General features: G+C 49.6%; 1 protein-coding gene across 3 annotated transcripts; it reads right to left on the reverse strand.

Annotated features, from left to right (window-relative positions):
• Nucleotides 1–1,656: 1,656 nt before the first annotated feature.
• Nucleotides 1,657–19,034, reverse strand: MARCHF2 (membrane associated ring-CH-type finger 2). 3 transcript variants are annotated; one of them, XM_054583325.1, is made up of 5 exons: nt 18,914–19,034; nt 14,578–14,805; nt 5,639–5,834; nt 4,045–4,254; nt 1,657–2,263 (listed from the first exon to the last, which is right to left on the reverse strand). In XM_054583325.1, the coding sequence occupies exons 2-5, from the start codon at nt 14,751–14,753 to the stop codon at nt 2,105–2,107; spliced, it is 741 nt and encodes a 246-aa protein (XP_054439300.1). In that variant the 5' UTR covers nt 14,754–14,805; nt 18,914–19,034; the 3' UTR covers nt 1,657–2,104. The 3 variants fall into 3 exon arrangements, with proteins under 3 accessions (XP_054439300.1, XP_054439301.1, XP_054439302.1); XM_054583326.1 differs by lacking the exon at nt 18,914–19,034 and adding an exon at nt 18,753–18,902; XM_054583327.1 differs by lacking the exon at nt 18,914–19,034 and adding an exon at nt 18,640–18,739.
• Between the last annotated feature and the right edge of the window lie 817 nt (nt 19,035–19,851).

Below are 19,851 nucleotides of genomic sequence, written 5' to 3' on the forward strand. Positions count from 1 at the left end.
ACTGTCACCCCAATAAATTCAATAAAGAAGTTGTGCTTTATGTCACAGCCCATATTGTAAACTTTCTATAATGAGCTTATTGTAAAGGATAAATAAGAGGATGATGCTATTAAAGTATAAATTTAGTCGTGCATGCTGCCAAAGGCTCTGAGCCTAAGGCTTGCTCTCTCTTTGCTGGGGTTACGGATCATTAAAGACAGCCTAGCACCAACCTACAACTTTCTCCTGGACACAATTGAGAGTATTAGACAAGATTTGCAAAGGAAACAGCTTTCTCTTTTCATGATGGCATATCCTGGGGCCTCTTTACACCCAGGAGCACCACACTCCAAAAGCAGTCTGGAGAGGTGGGTGCTAGGCCTCAGCAGAGAGTGAGCAGCTGCAGAGCTGAGAAGAGTCTAACCCCAAGTTTCCACACACCAGCAGGTACGTTCAAAGACCTGCATGTCTATCTAACTGCCCCTCTTACCCCTCTGCCCCTCAGTCACATTGCCCCAGCAACATCGTCGGCCATGCTGCTCCTCCTACAGGCCACACAGGTTCCAGTCCCCAGGCCTTCGCTCTTTGCTGTTTCCTCCACTCCACAGCCAGGCTGGCCTCCCCTTGCCCATCTAGTCTGGGTAGAAAGGGTTTTTCTTCCTCTGTGGGTGAGTCACAGACCAGACAGGGATTCATGGGAAAAACAACAGAACTGTGGTAGGCCCATCAGGAATGAATGACTGTGGGCAAGTGACCCACTGCTCTGAGCCCCATTTTGCTCATCTGTCGATGGAATTAATCAGACAACCCCTACCCTTCAGGGCTGCTCTGAGTCTTCAACGTGGCCTGGTGCAGAGGACCCTCAAATGTCAAAGGCTCAGAAAGTGCTCAGGAAGTGGCTGCTATTATTAGCATGACCCTCTCCTGCTTCTTTCCCGAGTCCTCCTGGAAGAGGAAGCACAAAGCTCAGCACTGGGGCCATGCAGACCCGTGATCAGTCCCAACTCTGCTTCCCAGAACTGTGGGACCTTAGACAGAGGCTTCCCTGCTCTGGGCCTCAGTCTTTGCATCTGTAAAGGGGAGGTAACACCCATTCCTCTGCCAAGAATGCTACTGAGAGCCGGAGGAAGCCTGTCAAGGTTCTGAACTGAGCCTTATCCAGAGTGACTCTCGGTTAAGTGTGAACATCAGTTATAAATGAGTGTAAAGGGCTCAGCATGGTATCTGGCCCACAGTAGATGTAAAGTGGGAACTGTTCTTATGCATATTTATTTTAAAGACTTTTTTTAAATTTATTTTTTAGAGAGGGAGAAAGAGAGGGAGAGAAACATCAGTGTGTGGTTGCATTTCGCATGCCCCTGCTGGGGACCTGGCCTGCAACCCAGGCGTGCGCCCTGACTGGGAATCGAACCGGCAACCCTTTGGTTTGCAGGCCGGCACTCAATCCACTGAGCCACACCAGCTAGAGCATATATATTTCTTTTAAATCATTATTATATAACCCTGCTACCTGCTCCTCACTAGAAAACTCAGACTTGGTGTCTTCTGCTGTGTTTTGCAATAGATGCCTCCAACCAGCCCAGTGCATGTTTCTAACCTCTGTGTGGTCCCTGACTCCCCTCGGTCCCACGTCCCTCACTTTGAGGCTTCAGTTCTGAAATATAATTGACAAATCCATTTTAACCAGTAAGGGCTCCTTTTATTCATTCGGGGTGGGGTTTTGAAACTTGGTGCAACTTTATAAAGTTGAGGGTGCCAGGAAAGTGAGCCTGCCAGGCGCAGAGAAGTGCAAGAAGCTTGCGGAACCTCCCGCCCCATGGGCGCCCTCAGCTAGCCTACGGCCACGGCTGCTGGCCCTCAAGGGGCCCAGTGGACCTCAGAACGAGATCAAGGTGCCTGCTCAGTGTGAAGCTCAGGACCGCTTCCACCTGTCCTCCTCATATACAACAGTGTGCAAGACAATCTGAAAGTATCTTCACACAGGATCACAGAATCAGCTCCACTTGGCGTCTCCTGGCCTAAGAAGCATTCTGGCCATGCAGGAAGGGTCGGGCGGTTTCCATCCTACCAAACGCCAGGGCATCGTCAGCTGCCTCCAGCCCTGCCAGCCCAGCCAGCCCAGCCTTCACACAGGTGTCTCCTCCGCCACCTTCTTCAAGAATCCAGTTGCCAGCAGGGAGTGCTGGGCAGCCTCAGAGCCGTCCGTGTCCCGGATCTTCAGGTGAACTTTCTGGTTGGTCCTTCTCCACTCAGAGTACAGCTGGCAATGATAGCGGAAGGAGACCTGCGGGGCAGTACAGGGATGAGTGGGAAGGCCGGCTGGGGGGCCTGCACCCCAAGCGGGGAAACTGGGCCCCTGAGGCACTGGCCTTGGCCCACGCCAGGGCCGGGCTCATGCTTCCAGAAGCAGAGACAGCCGCCAGGTCTTCTTCATGCACACTATGCACACAACCCCATTCACTCTCCTGGAGAGAGTCCCCACCAGCGGTCAGGGCCCTGCAAAGTGGGTGAGGGCGCTCTCAGAGGGTGAGAGTGAAGTGGTACAGCCTCTTGGAAGGGACTAAATGTCAATGGGGTAATGTAACTGCCAAAACTTGGAAGCCACAAAGATGTCCTTCGGTAGGTGAATAGATAAACTTTGGGACAGCAGATGATGAAATATTATTCAGCGCTAAAAAGAAAGGAGCTATCCAGCTGTGAAAAGACATGGAGGAACCTTAAAGGTATGTTACTAAGTAAAAGGAGAGCCAATCTGAAAAGGCTACAAGCTGCATAATCCCAACTCTACTACGACATCCTAGAAAATGGGAAACTATGGAGACAGTAAAGGAATCAGCCATTGTCTGGAGCTAAGGGTGGGGAAGGAGGAGTGAATAGGCAGGACTCGGAGGACTCTTAGGGCAGTGAAGCTACGCGGTATGATAGTGCAATGGTGAACACATGCCACGATACATTTGCCCAAACCCATACAATGAAGAACACCAGGATGAGCCCTCATGTGATCTGTGGATTTTGGGGGATAATGATTTATTAATGGAGATTCATTAACTGTAAAAAATGTATCCTTTGGTGACGTGTTGATAGAGGAATGGCGGGGGGGAGGGCTGTCTGTGTAAGAGAGAGAATATATTAGAACTCTAATAAATAAAGTCTATAAAAATCATGTTTAAATAAATGTCAGTGGTCACATACTTTGACCAAGCAAGTTCCAAGAAACAGTTGCATGGGTGGTGCCCAAAGCACTGTCCATAACGGCATAAAAAAAGGGAAGAAAAACAAACACTCGACAGCACCCCTGACCGAATCAAGAAGGATTAGTTAAATCAACGTTATACGTCCATAGAATGAACGATCGCTGGGTGGCTGCCTTTTTCTTTTGAAAGGGCATTAGCAAAGAGGAAACAAGCAGACTGCAAAGCAGTATCTATGGCATCCTATTTGTATTAAAATACACACACACACACACACACACACACACACACGTGCTTGTGAATGCAATGAAAAATAATTTTTGAGGAGGGAATGCCCCTACAGGCAGACAACAGTGGCTATATCAGAGGAGTGAGGCTTTGGGGGCCCCTTTTCTCTCTGAGCGAGGGTTCTAAGGCCTTCCAGAGGCCTGGAACAACTCCTCCCCTCAGTCCCCTCCTCTCTCTTTCAGTTGCTTTTTCTCTCTTCTCTTGATCTCCCCCTCTCTTGGTTTCTCCATCTCCTGCTCCTTCTCTCTGTCTTTTGGTCTTTGTCCTTCCGTCCCCTCCTCCCCTCTCCCACCTCCTTACCTCCCCACTCCCCTCTCCCCTCTGCGCAGCCCAGTCTGGGTGGGCTAGTGGGTGGCGGGGCCTGCGCTCAGCATTGATGATCCAGCGCCTGGTCTCCTTGGGGCAGAAGGCTCACCCCCAGTTCAGGCTTCCCTAAACCTTGGTTGGGCTCAGAATCTGGAGTTCCACCCAGGGCCACACGGAGAGACAGGCAGGGATTCCCCACAAGCCACCGACCAAACCCCTGGCCTGGCTGCTCCAAGCTGGAGACCCCTAGACACCTGCCCTCTGGCTGACAGCCACTCACCAGCGTCCAGAGGACGTAGATGGTGAAGAGGGCGATGGTGAGGGCGATGAGCCCCACGGCCTCAAGTCGGCTGTGGAGCCGGAGGTGGTCCTGGGCCCCGCGCAGGCACAGCCAGCCCGAGATGGTGGCCAGAGGTGTGATGAACAGGAAACACACCATGTCACAACACAGTGTCCGCTTCTCTGTCCGAGGCCCCGGGTCCTTCAGCCACTGCAGGGGGTAAGGAAAGGGGGAACTGCTGAGAGGGACTACGGACCACCCTCCCGCTAGCCCCACCTAGGGATGGGGTGCGAGACCTCCAGACCCTGCCCCACCTGGCCATTGGGCCCTGTGGGCCCAGGCTCCTGCCTGGCGCCGCCCTCCCTCCTTCCCTTCTAACACATACTTAGTGAGCCTATGCTGAGCCAGGTCCCGCTGGCACCTGTGCCCCATTTTACAGATGAGGGCACTGAGGCACAGAGGGGCTAACTCACCTGTGCCAACTCGCACAGCTAATCGCCCACGAGGCGGGGACCGGAAGCCAGGAAGTCTCGCCCCAGGGCCTGTGTGCCCTTGCCCGCTGTGCTACACACTGCCTGCCACAGGTGACTGAGCGAGAGAAAGGCGCTTCACTCATGAAGCTCCGGTAAACCGGACAGAAAGGGGCCCCGCCCTCCCGGAGCGCCCTGCCAGTGGGGTGAGGTACAAAATGGAGCAGGAGCTCAAAGAGGGGAAGGCCTTGCCGAGGAGATGACAGTGAGGACCAGATGAGCAGAAGGAGCCATGAGAAGAATGGGGAAGACGGCACTCCAGGCGGCAGGAACAGCAGGTGCAAAGGCCCTGAGTTGGGAGTGTGCGACCTGGACAGAGTACGGCGGGGAGAAGCCCGTGTGGCTGGAGCGTGAGGGAGAAGGGGGCTGCCGGCAGGGCGAGCTCTCCCTCCCACTGTTCTCCTGGGAGCCACGCTCCCAGGTGGGCCAGGGCCCTGCCCGGGAGCCCACACCTTGGCCCGGGGTCGTCACCCTGCAGCTCTCGGCCACCCCCCGCCAAGCTGGGCAGGGAAGAGCCTGAAGGGCACCCAGGTAGGCAGCAGGGCTCTAGGGAGCAGGGAGACACCGGCCACGCCTGGGAATGCCCTGTCTCTGCCCTGACACATCCCTGTCAGGCTAAAGTCTAACTCCCCAGGCACGGTCTGCGAGCCCCGTGTGGCCACTACTGCCTCCTTCCAGGCTACTCTCCCGCTGCTTTAACTTGCTCCACACTAGCCCCTGGGCTTTGTCAGAAAGAGTAAGCTCTTTCTGGTTGCAGGGCCTTGGCACTTGCTGTGCCCTCTGCCAAGAATGCCCTTCCCCGGGTTCCTCAGTTCTCAGAGGTCACCTGAAGTGACCAAATCAGGGAAGGGGCACATGGTTTGTCAGGTCTGGGACCTCAGGCTGAGTTCCACACCCCCATCAGTGGGCTCTCCCCTGGGGTGGGAGGAGGAAAGAAAGAGGTCCACCCGTACAGAGAAGTTGCTCCCGCCGCCCACCAGGACCCTCCAGGGCAGTTTTCTCATCTGGACCCATGCCTGCCTTCCTCCCCTTTGCCCGCTCCAACCACCGGCTACTAAGCGTACCTCTGTGAGGGGCCGGGGCCGCTTCTCCACTGCAAACTCCGTGTGGCACAGCTCGCAGTAGCTGGTGTTGGATGAGGAAAGCCACCTCTCCAGACAGCTCTTGTGCACGGTGCCCAGTGTGCCGGTGCAGCCACATGGAGACAGCAAGCTCTCCCCATTCGCTCCCTCATGGCAGATCCGGCAGAAGGGACCATCGCTGGACAAAAAGATGGGACACATGAGCCACAATCAGGCTTCCTGCCTATGTCTGCTTCACTACTCATTGGACTGCAAGCCACTTAGCAAACTCCTATCCATCCTTCAATACCCAGCTCCAAATGTCCTTTCCTTTGGGAAGCCTTCTCAGACTCCCACAGGTGGAGCGACATGCTCTCTCGCCAGGAATCCTGCAGCGCCTTTTTACACCTGTCTGCCCGGCATCCACTCCTTTTCCTGCAGTACTACCCTGGTTGTCCTGGACAACGGCTCCATGCTTAACTCTTGGTCCTCAAGGACTGGGGCAGAGCTGATGACACCCCGATGACCTCAGGCCCGACCAATCAAAACACCACATGCAGTTGGGCACAAGACCAACTCAGGTCATGCGTGATGCAATCCGAGCCACAGGGAATTGATTCCTGAAATTCTACCCTCCCCCCGCCTTAACTACAGGCAGCATGAATGATGTAAGTCTAGAGCTTCTGGCGGCAGCATGGTCTCCACGTGGAGTCTGTGAATGATGCCAAACATAGACAAACAGAAGAAAGCAGAGGCAAGAGACAGGGAAGGTTGGATTCTTTAGGAGACTGATCAGAGGTGATGGACCTAGCCACACCTGAAGACCATGCCACCTACAAAACCTGTGTGTCCAGGCAGAAGAGCTCCCCTGCTCCTCTGCCCTGTGAGCTCAGAAGACAGACTCAGGCAGCATCGCAGAGCCCCTTCAGGACAGTCTCAATCCTCGCCTGTCTCTGGGGACGCTGGTCCTTCCTGGGGCAGCGCCGAAGGCTGTGGGCGTGGCCTTGGGGGGGGCCTAGAGGCTGTCTAGCACATGAGTCATTGTTTTTCAGACATTTCTGCACATTAAGGATTGTGGAACATGTGAAGGAGGAGGAGCAAGAGAGCAGTTTTCCAGAAAACACCAGTTTTCCCTTGGAAACCGTTTTCTGTTCTTTTCTCAGCAGTTCCTGCTAGAGGCCTGGCTGCTTTGAAACCAAAAAGCTGAGCTGACCCCTTGTATCTGCCTTCAGTCACCAGCCCTGCACGGGGTGTTGCTTTCTCACACTCCTGGCTACATTCTCACCCAAACCCTGATTCTAGCCCCTCCCCCACACAAAGTTCACAAGAAAAAAAAAATCCAGCTCCAGAACCCAGTCTTGGGAAGTGGAAGTGACAAGAACCTTGAGGAAGAGCCACATCAGCTTCGGGTCTGTCTTGGGAAATCCTATTTTGGGGGAGCAAGTTCAGAGAGAAAAACAAAACAAAAACAGATTTTTGATTGAGTACTTACGTACTGAGCGCTCTTTCAAGTTTAATGTCTTGGATTCATTTGTCTCATTCTCACAGGGAGCCTACGAGGAAGGAGCCCCATTCCAGAGATGGGGAAACTGGGACTTCAAGGAGTAAACTCAGTTATGCAAACTCTCACACCTAGTGATCTGCAAAGCTGGGAAGTCTTGCTCTAGGGCCTGTGGACCCATGGCCGCTGTGCTACCAGTATGTATGCTGCCTGCCACAGATGGTGGGAAAATAGAAATGGGCTTCACTCTGGAAATTCTGGCAGGAAAATAACGCCCATGAACAGACAGGAAGGAAACAGAGCGAGGAGCGGGAGCGACACGCACAGCTCCCGGCGTGCTGCCCCAGGAATGCGGCAAGCACAAGAGGGGAAGGGAGAATGTGACCCAGGGAAGAGATGAGAGCCAGGGGAGAGGCAGTGGGGGAAGGCCAGGCAGAAGGGCTGGGGATGCAGAAATGCTCTGCGGAGCTTCCAGCAGGGCCTGCGCCCACTCATGGACTGGTGGGCAGGAGCACCGAAGGCTCGGGGGCCAGCGGGGCCCTGGACGCTTGCCCCAAGCCTGAGTGCTGGTGGGTTATCCTGGGCCCTGGTGACAACACCTGGGCCTTCCTCTTTGGCTTCTGCAGGCTTAAGTGTCCAGAACTTTCCACCCAAGCTAGTCTTTGTCGTGGGCCTCAGGAATCAGGGTCTCCTTTGAAACAAAATGGAAGGCTTGATTATTATGAAGGCGCTGAGTGTTAAATCTTTGAGCCCCGACCCTGATGCTCTCAGATGGCAGAGGCTGGCCAGGAGAAGGAGTTATGGGGGGAAGGGGTGAGCAAGTGAATGATGAACTGCTTGCGAGGCCTCTACCAGGCCCCAGTAGCTGCTGGCAGCAGCGGGAAGATCCTCATTTACTCCTGGGGAGGCTGGAGGGAAACCGCATCTCTGGATGATGACCGCTCTTTGGAAAAGCAGTGGCTTTCTCTCTGGAAAGGACTCATCTACCCCGGCCTTCATCCTGGACAGGCTGGGGTTGGGTTGTATCAGCGGCAGAGGGGAGGAGAAGCTGCGGCAGAGTGGCTCAGGGGCTGATCTGGAGGGCTTGGTGGTCTCAGAGGGCGTGGCTATCCTGGCTACCAGCTTGAGAGCAGAGAGGGTGCTCTGTTCCCCACCACGTGCCTGGGTCTCTGAGGGAAGTGGGGGAGGCTGGTCGGACCCATGAGCTTCTCCCCTGCTTCTCCCTCACTCTACCAGGAGCCCTGGTTTCAAACCTCAGTTCTACTTAGTGACACTGGCAGGTAAATGTCTGCCTCCCTCTGGGCCTTAGTTTCCCCGTATATCACGAGGGAGGGTGGGGCAAGGTGGGGCCAACTCACTGAGTGCCCCTGACAAGCCCCATATAGGGAGACCCCAGCTTTGGTCACCCTCCTCCCCATCCCCCTTCCCAGGCAGCTCTGGCTAGGGGGCCCCTGGGCTTGCCAAGTGTCCCCTTACTCCCAACCAAAACACAGTCTTGCCTCCAAGGGATCTGATGGAAATACAGACTTAAAAGCTAACACCCTGTAAGCCTGTGTAGCCAGTAAGGAAAACAACATGGAAATTCCTCAAAAAGTTAAAAATAAAGTTGCCATATGACCCAGCAATTCCACTTCTGAGCATTTATCTGATGGGAACAAAGAAAACCAACTGAAAAAGGCATGTGCACCCCTACGTTCATTGCAGCATTATTTACAATAGCCAAGATATGGAAACAACCTAGATGTCCATCAATAAACAAATGGATAAAGAAGATGTGATTCATATATGTGATAGAATATTATTCAGCCATTAAAAAAATGAAATCTTACCATGTGTGACAACATGAATAGACCTAGAGGGTAAGCTAAGTGAAGTCAGAGAAAGACAAATGCCATACGATTTCACTTATATGTGGCATCTAAGAACAAAATAAAGGAAAAAACAAAACAGAAACAAACTCGTAGAGAACACACTGATCATTGCCACAGGGGACTAGGGTGAAGTGATGGGTGAAAAAGGGTAAGGTGATTAGGAAGTACAAACTTCTGCCCTGGCTGGTGTGGCTCAGTGGACTGAGTGCTGGCCTGCAAACCAAAGGGTCGCTGGTTCGATTCCCAGTCAAGGGCACATGCCTGGGTTGCGGGTCAGGTCCCCAGTAAGGGGCACACAAGAGGCAACCACACATTGATGTTTCTTTCCCTCTTTCTCCTTCCCTCCCCCTCTAAAAATAAATAAATAAAATCTTAAAAAAAAAAAGTACAAACTTCCAGTTATAAAATAAGTCATGGGGACATAGTGTACAGCATAGGGAAAACAGTCAATAATATTATAATGACCATGTCACTAGACTTATTGTGGCGATCGCTTTGTGTAAGGTACATAAATGTTAAATCACAAGGTTGTATACCTGAAACTAATATAATACTGTATGTAAATTATAATTAAAAGTACATTTTAAGAAAGACAACATAACCCTGGCTGAGTGGCTCAGCTGGTTGGAATGCTGTCCCACACACCAAAAGGTTGTAGGTAAGATCCCTGGGCAGGGCACATACCTACGTTGCAGGTTTGATCCCTGGTAGGGGTGCATATGGGAGGCAGCCAATTGATGTTTCTCTCTCACTTCAATATTTCTCTCTCTCTCCCTCTCTCTCTCTTCCCACCTCTCTCTTTAAGATCAATAAACATATCCTTGGGTGAGGATTAAAAAAAATACATTAAAAAGTAAAATAAATAAATAAATAAGTACATAAATAAATAAATGGGAAAAATACAAACCTGCCTTGGAGAAAGCTGGAAGGAAAACTCCCAATCTCACCTGGGCCAAGACTTCCTGGGGGAAGTGACACCAGGCAAAGAGTGGCAATGAGCTCCCTCCAAAGCCCTGCAAAGCTTCCATCTGCTTCTTTTTATGTTTGAATGAAAAACTTAGGAATTAATTCTGACACCTGCTACAATGTGAATGAACTTCAGGTACATTATGCTCAGTGAAATAAGCCAGACAGAAAAGGACAAATACTGTGTGATTCTACTCATTGGAAGTCATAGAGGGGTCAGATCCACAGAGATAGAAAGTAGATGTGGGGCCCAGACTGGTGTGGCTCAGTAGCTTGGGTATTGTACTGCAAAGTGAAAGGGCGCCAGTTCTATTCACAGTCAGGGCACATGGCTGGGTTGCAGGTTCGGTTCCTGGTCAGGGAACAGTCAGAGTGTGTACAAGAGGCAACTGATGTCACATTTATGTTACTCTCACTCTTTCTCCTTCCCTCCCCTCTCTCTAAAAATAAATAAATAAAATCTTAAAGAATAAAAAAAAAAAGAAAGTAGATGTGATGCTAAGAGCTGGTGGTAGGGGGGAACAAGGACAGAGATTCAGATTTATAAGATGAAAAGGGATATAGGGACAGATGATGGGTTGACAGTGATGGCTACCCAACAATGTGAATGTACTTAGTACCACTGAACTGTGCACTTAAAATGGTTTCGATGGTATCTTGCTCAGGCAGACCCTTCCCCTGAGTGGCATCCATGTGAGAGGACACAACAGCCAAACCCCCAGGAAGGACTCTGCGCTGGCCAGGTGGTGCTTGGGCCTGACTGCTGAGTGCAGATTGGAAGCCATAGATAGTAGATCCCTGGCTAAAGGGTCCTCAGAGTGGTCTAGACACACTTGAGGAAAGACTGGAGACGGAGGCTTGTGGGAGAGAACTGAGAGAGTAGTAGCCAGGGGGATCCCGGTGCTGACTCCTCTCCCACAGGCAGCCGCTGACTTGCTCAGGGCAGACCACTCCCCTGAGTAGCAGCATGAGAGGACCCAATAACCCTGCCCCCAAAAGGGATTCTGCCCCACCCTGTGGTGTCTAAGCCTGACAGCTGAGTGCAGAATAACTAGATTAACAACTGAAGGAGACAGCCACAGACAGTAGATTCCTGGAAGTCTTGAACAGACTGCCTAAGGTCAGACAGGGTCTACACCTGACATCATCAGAGGCAGATCCAGAAAGAAAAAACAGCGGTCTCCTTCCATAGAAGTTCATACCACAAAGTCAGAAAGTCAAAACAGATCAATTGAAAAGCAGAAGCAAAAAAAGAAGAATCTCACAAATGATGGGAAGACAAAGAAAGACCCCCCACTTGAATGGAAAGGAGGAATCCCCAGAAAGAGAACTAAATGAAATAGAGGCAGGTAGACTGTCAGATATTGAGTTCAAAACAATGGTTCTAAGGAAACTCAATGAGCTCAGTGAGGTCAGAGAGAATTACCAAAAACTACAGGGAAACTATGAGGAACTTACTGCGAACTACATCAGCATGAAATAGGATATAGAAACTATCAATAAGAGGCAAGAGGAAATAAAGAAGACAATTTCTGAATTGAAGAACAAAACAGAATGAATCAAAGCAGGCCAGATGAAGCAGAGGATCGAATCAGCAACCTGGAGGATAAGGTAGAAAAAAGCTCCCAGAAACAGGAAGTAAATGAAAAAAGACTCAAAAAGAATGAAGAGGCATTTAGGGAAATGCAGGACAACCTGAAATGTAATATCTGTAAAACAGGGATACGAGAAGGAGAAGAGGAAGAAGGGACAGAGAACCTGTTTGAAAAAGTAATGATGGAAAACTTCCCTCATCTGATGAGAGAAAAAGTCAGACACGTCCAGGAAGCACAAAAGATCCCATTCAAGAGGAACCCAATGAGGCCCATTCCAAGACACATCATAATTAAAATGGCAAATATCAAAGACAAACAGAGAATCCTAAAGGAAGCAAGGGAGAAACAAGTAGTAAATACAAGGGAGCCCCAGTACCCAGTACGTCTAACAGCTGACTTCTCAACAGAAACACTACAAGCCAGAAGGGAATACCAAGAAATATTCCAAGGAATGAAAAGCAAAGGCCTCCAACCAAGACTGCTCTACCCAGCAAGGCTCTCAATTAAAATGGAAGGTGAAATAAGGAGTTTCCCAGGAAAAAGAAGGCTAAAAGAATACACCTCCACCAAACCAGCATTGCTAGGTATGCTAAAGGGACTGCTTTAAGATGAAGAAAAAGAGTCTAAGAATACCCAGTTCCTTTCACAGTCACCAATACTTGATATTACCAATATTTTTAATACTTATTAATCTGATTGTAACAATGATGTGTTATTTTAGTTGTTACTTTATTATTTGTTGAAATTAAGCATGTTTCTGTATATTTCTTGCCTATTTCTATTATTTTTAAAAAGCTTTAAATGACTTTTTGGTATTCTTTATCCATTTTGATTAAATGTAGAATTTTTTCCCTAAAAAAACTATTAACCCTTTTTTAAATGTGTTGCCAATATTTTCCTGTTCTATTACTTGTCCTTTATCTTTTTTATATATATATACTACTGTATATTGTCAATATATATTGACATATTGTCAATATTTTACTTTATAGCTTCTGGGTTTAAATATTTTACTTCAGGGTAAGAAAAATATTTTGAATTTTCTCCTAAAACTCCTTAGATTTTACATATTGATTTTTAACTCACCTGAATATTTTTTGTATAATGTGTGAAATAGGGCTCTATATTTGTTTTATTCCAAGTAATAGTGGTCCATACACTTTATTTGAATAAGCCTTATTTTCCCCATTGATTAGAAATAGCAATTTAATCATATATTACACTATTAGACAGATATATACATTTGTTTCTAGAATGTTCATTTATTTCATTGATTTACTTGAGTATTTGTTCCACATTTTATTTGCTGAGACTTTATAATGGATTTAATTTTTTAAATATTTTATCATGGATTACGAAACTTAAAACTTAAAAAAAGAATAGGAAAATATATTTGCCAATGATACCTCAGACAGGGGTTTGATCTCCAAAATATATAAAGAACTCACACAAGTCCACTCCAGGAAGACAAACAACCCAATTAAAAAACTGGGCAAAGGACTTGAACAGACACTATTGTAAGGAGGATATAAGCAGGACCCAGAGACTTATGAAAGGATGCTCAGCATCACTAGCCATCAGAGAGATGCGAATTAAAACCACAATGAGATACCTCTTCACACCAGTCAGAATGGCCACCATAAACAAATCAACAAACAACAAGTGCTGGCGAGGGTGTGGAGGAAAGGGAACCCTAGTGCACTGTTGGAGGGAATGCAGACCGGTGCAGCCACTGTGGAAAACAGCGTGGAGTTTCCTCAACAAGCTAAAGATGGAACTGCCTTTTGACCCAGTGATTCCACTGCTGGGATTATACTCTAAGAATCCCAAAACACCTATTCAAAAGAACCTATGCACCCCAATGTTCATAGCAGCACAATTTCCAATAGCCAAGTGCTGGAAACAACTTAAGTGCCCATCAGTAAATGAGGGGATCAAAAAACTCTGGTACATTCACACAATGGAACACTACGGAGCAGAAGAAAGAATGAGCTCCTACCCTTCGCGACAGCATGGATGGAACTGGAGAGCACTATGCTGAGCGAAATAAGCCAGGGGGTGAAAGACAAATACTATATGTTTTCACCTATAAGTGGAACCTAATCAACAAAATAAATAAGCAAGGAAAATATAACCAGCAACATTGAAAGAGAAAAGAAACCGACAGTAAGGAGAGGGAAGGAGGGAGGGGGGTAACGGAAAAGAAGGGGAAGGGTCAAATCAAGTAACAAGTATAAAGAACCCACGGACAAAGCCAAAGTGGGGGAGGACTGAGGGTGGGAGGTGGGGGTGGGTGGGGCAGGGGAAAGTGGTGGCGAGGAAATGGAGACAAATGTATTTGAACAATAAAAAAAATTTTTAAATGGTTATGATGGTAAACATTATGTGTATTTTAACACAAAAAAATTGGGAGAAAAGCTTATGAATTAAGCCCTAGCAAATAAATAATACATTAAAGTTGAAAAACTGGTGACCATTTTAATGACTTCAGATGGATTTAAATTGGTGTGGGGTTTGCTTTAAAACTCTTTTCCTTGGAACTGAGGACAAACTGGTGAACCACGCAGATTTAGCTCACAGATGGGCTTGGAAGGCCAACACTGAGGTCTAAACACATTTCTCAAATGCCAACAAGGTGGCAAACCCACTTGTGGTCACTCTGTGTCTCCAACTTAGAGAAGTGGGGGTGAGGCAACTTGCCCCAGGTCACACAGGGAGGGAAGGCTCCCCTCAGCACGTGAGCCCAGGCACGGGGAGCCACCCTCTGCACTTCTAACCACTTCCTCACACTGCCTCTCCAGAACATGAGCTGCTTGCCACATTTCACCTTCTGATTCCACGTCACAACCTGGAGTTTTGGCTTTTTCTGAAGAATCAGACCTGCCCAGCCCGGCTCCTTTCCCTGACCCATCCAGACAGCTGGATTTCTGACCCCAGACTGGGAAGAAATCACTGGGCCCACAGGGTGAAGTGAGTGGAGGTAAATACAGCCGCTCAGTCACTACTCACCTTGGCGTGTCCAAGGCCCGGATGACAGTTGAGAGGAGCCGGCCTTCCCTTGAAGTCACCTGAGCCACATATTGGGGTGGCCCGAGGCCTGTGGCCTCCACGACCTTGGAGAAGGAGGGGCTGTTGGAGCAGTCACACAGGGAGCCAGGGAGGTGGCAGCAGTCACCCGTCGTCATGGCCACAGGGAGCACAGGGACCTCAGAGCCCTAGACCCATGGTCCCAGGAGCCTGGGGAGAAGCCAATAGGGAGGTGAGGGGCCAGGTTAGTGGGCGGGACACAGAGCAGGGTTTGGATTCAGCAGTCTCAGCCTTGGTTGCCCACTCTGCAAGATGGGGCTCAGTAGGGGCTGTGACCATTCAAAGAGATCACACACAGAGCTCAGTCCAGGCTTAGCACACAATAGGGACTTGTTATAATGGCTAAGTCTCCTAAGAAAAGCCAGCCCTGTCCAGCCTTCAAAGCTTGCAGGCTACCCCCAAATTCACCTTTCCAGATAGAGTAACAGCACCTAACAGTTACTGAGCACCTGGTACGTGGCAGGCCCTCTGCTTGGTGCCTCCCAATGCCAGAACCATGCCCACCAACCATGTGGACACTGGTTCTCTGTGGACTGAATTCCCAGAGCTGGACTCAGAACAGGTCAGCTGCCTCTGTGTGGGGCAGAGCACACCTAGCATCTGGCTGCACAGACAAGGATGGTGAGTGATCACGACCCATCTGGTTCATGGCATCTTGCACAGCTCTGAATGTGACACTTCAGGCCATCAAGGAAGTGGCCCAGGCTGGGGAGGACCCTGGTAGCCTCTGTCCTCACAGAGTGGCTGCTCTAAGCCTGGAGGTGAAGCCATGGGAAACAGCTGGAGCCTCAGGCCGCAATCCAAAGTCAGCTCTTGGTGGGTGACTTGAGCAGGATTTGGACCCCCACTCCGGGCTCTTACCTGCCAGATAGAACCCTTGGCAACCCCTTCGTCCCTCCCAGAACCAGCCAGAAGCTGACATGTTTCCCTCTGTAAATTTCATGAAAGTATTAGGTGCCCCTCTCCACACCTGTGGAGATCAGTGCAGGTGCCCTGAAGCTAAATGCCTGTCCCCAAGTTGCCTCACCCTTTATCTCAGGAGCTTTGAGCCAAGACCTCAGAAATGCTGCATAGTCCGCAGTCAGCTTGGTATGTTTTGACAACCCCTGCCAGTTAAAATCTGAGACCCATAGGGACAGAGTTGGGGGAAAGCAGCATAAGTTATTGACTAACTTTTTGCACCAGGACAGTCTGCCAATGGATCGGTGTCCTCTGAACAGCTCAGCCAGCAGTAGAGTGGCCCAATGTGCCCTTCTGAGCCTCCACATCAAGGCCAGATAAACAAGTATCAGCCAGAGGCAGGAGGAACTAGGAGGAAGAGTGTCTGATGGAGATAACTCCGAGGGACAGCAGCTGGCCTGCCATGTTGTATACACTGCTGTCCCTCCCATGTGCCCGCAACCAGAACTTCCGGCCCAGAGGTCCATAGAGGAGCCAATGGCCTATCCAAGGGAATGCTCCTGCCCCTCCAGGGATCAGCCTTAAGATTCTTGCGAGGAATTGGGCATTACAAGAATCATCACAGCTCCTATATATTAGCTCTACCACTTCTTTTACTATGAGGAAGGAAAAAACTCACTGGTAGATCTGCAAATGCAAGGCATGCAAATGGCCAAAATAATATCAGCAAATGCCCTGGCTGGTGTGGCTCAGTGGACTGAGCCTGGCCTGAGAACCCAAAGGTCACTGATTCAATTCCAGTCAGGGCACACGCCTGGGTTGAGGGCCAGGTCCCGGGTTGAGGGGGTGCGAGAAGCCCCAACATGATCGGTGGATCAATGTTTCTCTCACACATGAGTGTTTCCCTCCTTCCTCCGCTCTATAAAAAATAAATTAAGTCTTTGAAAAAATAACAGCAATCACTCTTAAGGGTTTACTGAATACCGGTACTGTATGAAGCTCACCGAACTCTAAACAGTTACGTGTTCCCTTCAAAGGTCACCCCCCAGTGAGGTCTTCCCTGACCATCCCAGCCAAAGTGCCATTGATGTCCACATTACCACCTTCACAGAATGGGCCCCGCCCCAAGATGCTCTTATTTCTTCTTCTACTAGTATAACCATGTCTGTTTTCCATGCTTCAGTGAGCTCCGTGTAGGAGGGACAGATTTGGACTTGCTCTCCACTGTCCCCAGCACCTGGCCCTATGTCTGGCGCAGAGTGGCTGCGTTAATTTTTCAGCCACTACTGTGGTAAGAGCAGACCTATGTTATTAAGAACAAGGTCCCACCCTGACCAGCGTGTCTCAGTTGGTTGGGCATTGTTCCACAGGGTGAAAGGTTGTCAGTTGGATTACCAGTCAGGACACATGCCTGGGTTGCAGCCTGGTCCCCAAGGGCACATGGGTTCCCCAGATGGGACGCATGCAAGAGGCAACCAATCAATGTTTCTCTCACACATCAATGTTTCTCTCCTTCTCTTTCTCTCTGTCTTCCCCTCCCTCCAAGGATAAATAAAATCTTAAAAAAAAAAAAAGAAGAAGAAGAATAAAGTTGCTTGGTCTGCCAACACCCAGGAGGGAATCAAATGTTTAGAGGTTAGAGGTCACTGCAAACCACAGAGGCCTGGGCTCAGAAGAGACTAAACTCAAGGCTGGACACAAGGTTAGAATGACAGTCTGAACTCAGCTTTGGGGCTGCTGGGCAAACTTGGCCCAGTGCCTTGGAGATGGATTTCACTGAGTCTTCACAACAAACCTATGAAGTAAGTCCAACAATTATTCCCATTTGAGACAAAGGCTCAGAGAGGGACAGTTACTTGCTTAAGGTCACACAGCTAAGAAGGGACAGTGCCAGAATTTAAAGTTAGTCCAGTGAGTGGGTTTGGGAATCAAAAGACCTGTTTTTGTTGTTGTTTTTTAAGATTTTATTTATTCATTTTTAGAGAGAGGGTAAGGGAGGGAGAAAGAGAGGGAGAGAAACATGAATATATGAGCAAAACATCCATCAGTTCCCAACCAGGAATGCGGCCTGCAACCCAGGCATATGCCCTAACCAGGAATCGAACCAGCAACCTTTCAGTTTGTTGGATGACTCCCAACCCACTGAGCCGGGACGACCTGGTTTTTTTTTAATAAGTCCTGACTCTGTCACTTATGCTGCATGTCCTGGGCCTCATCCTTCTCTATCAAGTTGATGGAATTGGTGAACTGTGTCTGCTGAGGGGCTTCCTGGGAAGGAGCCCCCAGAATCAATTCCTCCAGTGAAGTGAAGCTCACCCTTGGTTAGAACTGCCTGGGTGACGCTATGGCACCATAACCTTTCCACACCTGCTCCAGTCTCGTTTTACTGAAGGCAGGAAACAGGGAAGAGAAGTCAGAGGGCACTCATTCCCCACAGTGTGATTTGAGGCCAGCTGCTTCAGTCTCTGGCTTCGGTTTTCTCTTCTGTAAAATGGTAGTCAAAATATACCCAGCTCAAAGTGCTATTAATATTAAGAAGTCAATAAATATTACCTCTTATTATAATTGTCATCATCCGCTTACAGAACTGTCAGGTTCGATAACACAAAGCACAGTCAGAGCCTGGCACACAGTAAGTGCTCAGTAAATGCTCACTATTTTTTTTGCCTTGTTTTGTTTTGATAAATGTAGAGCCTGTGAAATGCATTCATTCCTCTTCATTCAGCACAGAAGAGGCTCCTATGTGCCCTTAAGCAGGTAATTTCCTGGCCCTGCATTGGAGGCCAGGTTTGAATACCAGCTCTGTTCTTACTTGCTGTGTAGCCCTAGGCAAAAACTTGACCTCTCTGAGCCTCGATTTCCTCATCTGTACAAGGATCATATCTAGTACTTGCACCTATTATGAACCCTACAGGATTAAATGAACCAATCACATAAACTCTGTTTTGAGCCCCCACTAACAGCTAGATACTCTGCTGAGCAAGTCCTTTGTATACAGTGTCTGGTTCACTACAGTATTTACTATTTTCCAAGCAGAACCTCTTTGAGGAGGAGGTTGAGGAAAGACACTGGCCACTTACTGACCGCCTACTGTGTGCCAGAAACTCTTCATCAGCCATCTCCTGAATCAGCCCCATTAGGTTGGCGCTGCGATGACCCATTTTCACAGATGCGGAAACCGAGGTTCGGACACCTACCGCCGCCCTCGAGACGAGGACTGCAATCCCCCTCGTTCAGGGGAAGGCAGAGGCCGAGGGTCGGAATCCGGCCGCCCCACCGGAGGTGAGGCTGGGGCCTCGAACCCGGAGACGACCCACGGACCGACGTCCTCCGGCCCCGCCCGGCCACCCGTGCCCACCTGATTCGCGGCCGGGCCGGGAGGCCGCGCAGGACCCTCTGCTCGCCCCCGCTCAGGTCCCGGCCCGGCCAGTCCGGTCAGCGCCGCTAGCTCAGCTACGGCCGGCACCTGCGTCTGGACACCGCCCGCCAACCCGACAGCGCCACGGGCCAATGGTGACAGACTCTCTACTGCATTGGCCAATAGCCGTGCACATCCCGCCCTTGGAGGCGGGGCCGGAGGCGACAAGACTATTCTGGGCCGCACAGGCCACGCAGCGCCGCAGCTCCTGGCCCCGCCCCTGCCGCGTTCTAGCCCCGCCCTTACCGGCCCCGCCCCAATCCTGGCCCCGCCCCCAACACGACACCAAGCCTGAGTGGGGCTACTAGCGCCACCTGCCGAAGGCCAGTTCTTGTTGAGAAATAAAACCGTTACAGAATTTGACACCGGGCAGATTTGTGTTCATCACCTTCCTTACGCTTCCCATCAATCCTGAGGGAGAAAGACAACGTATGGTCACATTTTACAGAGAGAATGTAGATGCTTAGAGAGGTTAGGAGACCGTGGAAGAGCCGAAAGCCAACATCATTCATTCACTCATGCAATAAATTCATTCACCAGGTGTAATATAAACATCAGTAAGAGCCTATTATGAGCGGGCACTGTGCTAGACGCTGGGAACACAATATTAAGTAAGGGAAATATTGCTGCCCCTACGGACCTCAATCTAGGGAGTGATACAGACATAAAACCACCAATTATGTTATTATTAATTACAATGGCGATAAACTGCGGCAAGTGAGGGAGGGCATATCATGAAATAATTTGGAAAATCCTAAAATGTCTTTGAAAAAGAAGCAATTAAATTGACAAGTAAGGTGTGAGTGGAGGTTAACTAGAAGAGGGGGAATCCTAGGCAAAGAATTCAGGTACATGCAAAAAGCCTCAATATTATTTTC

The sequence above is a fragment of the Pteronotus mesoamericanus genome, unplaced genomic scaffold (assembly GCF_021234165.1).
Source record: "Pteronotus mesoamericanus isolate MK-2021 breed Mesoamerican mustached bat unplaced genomic scaffold, CSHL_Meso_final contig_730, whole genome shotgun sequence".
NCBI classification, from domain to species: Eukaryota; Metazoa; Chordata; class Mammalia; order Chiroptera; family Mormoopidae; genus Pteronotus; species Pteronotus mesoamericanus.